General features: G+C 34.2%; 1 protein-coding gene across 1 annotated transcript in view; it reads left to right on the plus strand.

The window, feature by feature from the left end:
- Positions 1 to 2,500, plus strand: part of LOC144963855 (F-box only protein 39-like) — a 21,116-nt gene that overhangs the window by 6,097 nt on the left and 12,519 nt on the right. Inside the window, exon 2 of the mRNA XM_078897805.1 lies at positions 2,229 to 2,319. Coding sequence (XP_078753931.1) covers positions 2,229 to 2,319 — 91 coding nt within the window. The remainder of the gene's footprint in view (positions 1 to 2,228; positions 2,320 to 2,500) is intronic.

Consider the following 2,500-nt stretch of genomic DNA (forward strand, 5'->3'; position numbering starts at 1 on the left):
ATCAAGGTTACACATAGTGTTGTGTGTTAGTCCGTTATTTTTCCGGATGGCAATGTTGTGAGTTTCTTAGCCAAGCCGACAGCATGTTTTAGACAACTGCTACTGATGTTATGTAACTAACATACTCACAACATTTGCCTGCCAGATGAATCTTAGCAACAAACAAAACTATGTATCTGTTCTATTTTGTTTGAAAATAGGGTCGGGGATCAATATTGTTCTGTATGGTCCGTGTTAACTTTTGCCAACAAGCACAGAATTACTGGCAAATCTTAAGAATTATAAAACTACTTTTACAGATTGATTATACATGTAACTTGCAAACCTTTTTTTAATAAAGGGTAAATCTCTCAACGTTGACTCAAATGATTATTTATAAAAAAATTTACTGGGGTAGATCGGTCAATTAACCAGTAGATTTTTGACCAAATACAACATGGAATTTGTGGCACACCGCTACAGGAAAGCTCTTTGGGAGGGGGGGGGGGCTTTTTTGTTTTATTTTTAATGTAATGTTTTCCTATGAAATGAAAACAGGACAGGATCGTGAGCAAGCATGAAGGAGGGTGTGTATTATTACTCTTGTTCACGTTCTTTCATAAAATCATGAATATTTTCATAAAGATATCGATGAATTGAACAGAAAGCGGGTTGGGTACAAAGGTGAGGAACAGATATAATAATATTATAATATTTATAAAAGCATGTTTTGACAGTATTTCTAACGAAAATGTTCCGCATGCCTTTTAAAGCGAAGGAAATTGGAATTGCAATTTATGTTAATAGTATATTTAGCATGCCTTTGACAGGACAATATATTATTCCAGCATATGTCCATATAGGCATTTAATAAATCCTTATTATTACACTCCTATCTTTTTTTTGTCTATCATTTCCTTTGTGATGCATTAAAAATCCATAAATGATCGAGAGTCATCAATCGTAATTAATGATCTGCGCGAAATATGATAACTTTAAATATACAACTACTGAGAGAGCGAGAGGTGGAGAAAGAAGCTAGTTAATCGGATTCAATAGTCTGATGTCACGTCGCCCAGCAACGGCGGCCATCGTGGTTCTAAACAAAGAAAATCGGTACTTTTTATTCTTCATGCTGGCTAGAACTTTTCATATGTCTTGTGATCAGAATGTGGAAAAGTCAAAACATAATCAGATTTTTAAGGGGTTTTTTTCCTCTGGATACGCTTTTATGCTCGTCGATCAAATAATATTTCATAAGGGCGTCCGCCATTGTTCCGATAGTTGAGAGCCAGCTACTAAGTTCATGCGTCATTATGAGAGAAGTGACTTTACGACTGTTGAAGCGTATTGATAATTTGAATTAAAATCAATTATTTCGCCTTTATTCCATTTAATTCTTTCGAGTAGGTACCTTGTTTTTGAATGGGGTTTTTATGTGTTACAGTAATACAGAATCACATTTATTGGATTGTACACACTCGTTTTAATGTGTAAGACTTTTCAATCGACTAGCTCTTGAAAATCATAAATTAAAACTCGTGTGTCCTGTATTACCGTGTTTTATAATTGTTTGCCAATTATGATCAGAAAACACAAACAAAATATATCTTGAAATGTCTGTCGAATGGGGCAATGTGCGTAATATATGTTTCACCCATCCGCCCATTGATTACGCTTGAAATTGCTCGCGTTTTGTGACAAGACAAGACACAGTTCCATATCAACGAAGTGACTAAAAGTGAATTTAGAATGGGTACAACCAACAGTCTGACATCCCAGGCTCTTTTTTAAATGTGCTTTATTTTTGTTATTATTATTAATTTTATTATTTATTTATTTTTTTGGTCTTTTTCTTTTCTTCATCTTTTTTTCTTCTCTTTTTTTTGAAATTTTTGTTGTTTTTTTCTTTTTTGTAATGTTTTTTTTTATTCTTTTGTTGTTGCTTGTTGGGTTTTTGATTTTGTTTTGTTTTGTTTTGTTTTGTTTTGTTTGGGGGGGGGTTCTTGCGGGGGAGGGGGGTCTTGTGTGTGGGGGGGGGTTTCCCCTTGGGTTTTTATCGCTTTTACTTTCTTTGCTTTTGTTTTTGTTTTTGTTTTTGTTTTTCAAGTAATCATATTCATTTTGATCAATAAAACAGATGAAATTTATTCAAGTTTTACTTCTACCTTTATATTATATTTCAGCACCTAAAATCCGACATATACTGTTTTGATGCATTACATTTTACATTACTTTGCTCTATTTAGGTATGTCGTCACTGGTACCACGCTTTCGAAACACCCATGCTATGGCGAGCACGTGAGTTTGAATTCGGGGGATCCAGATTTCGTCCATTGGGTAAGAATAAAATTTATTGGCAGTTGGTAGTGCATTTTTAAAACACAGTGGATGTGTGATATATTATTGTAACAATTTGTCTTCTGGCACTTTCCTACTCACTTCATCTCTTGTTGTTATCAACATAGGTGCCTGCTCCACTCATTTTTCTGAATTAAAAATTCACCCCAAATACCGGAGC

This window comes from Berghia stephanieae, chromosome 2 (genome assembly GCF_034508935.2).
Source record: "Berghia stephanieae isolate SIO BIC M18660-M18661 chromosome 2, UCSD_Bste_1.3, whole genome shotgun sequence".
In the NCBI taxonomy this organism is placed as follows: Eukaryota; Metazoa; Mollusca; class Gastropoda; order Nudibranchia; family Aeolidiidae; genus Berghia; species Berghia stephanieae.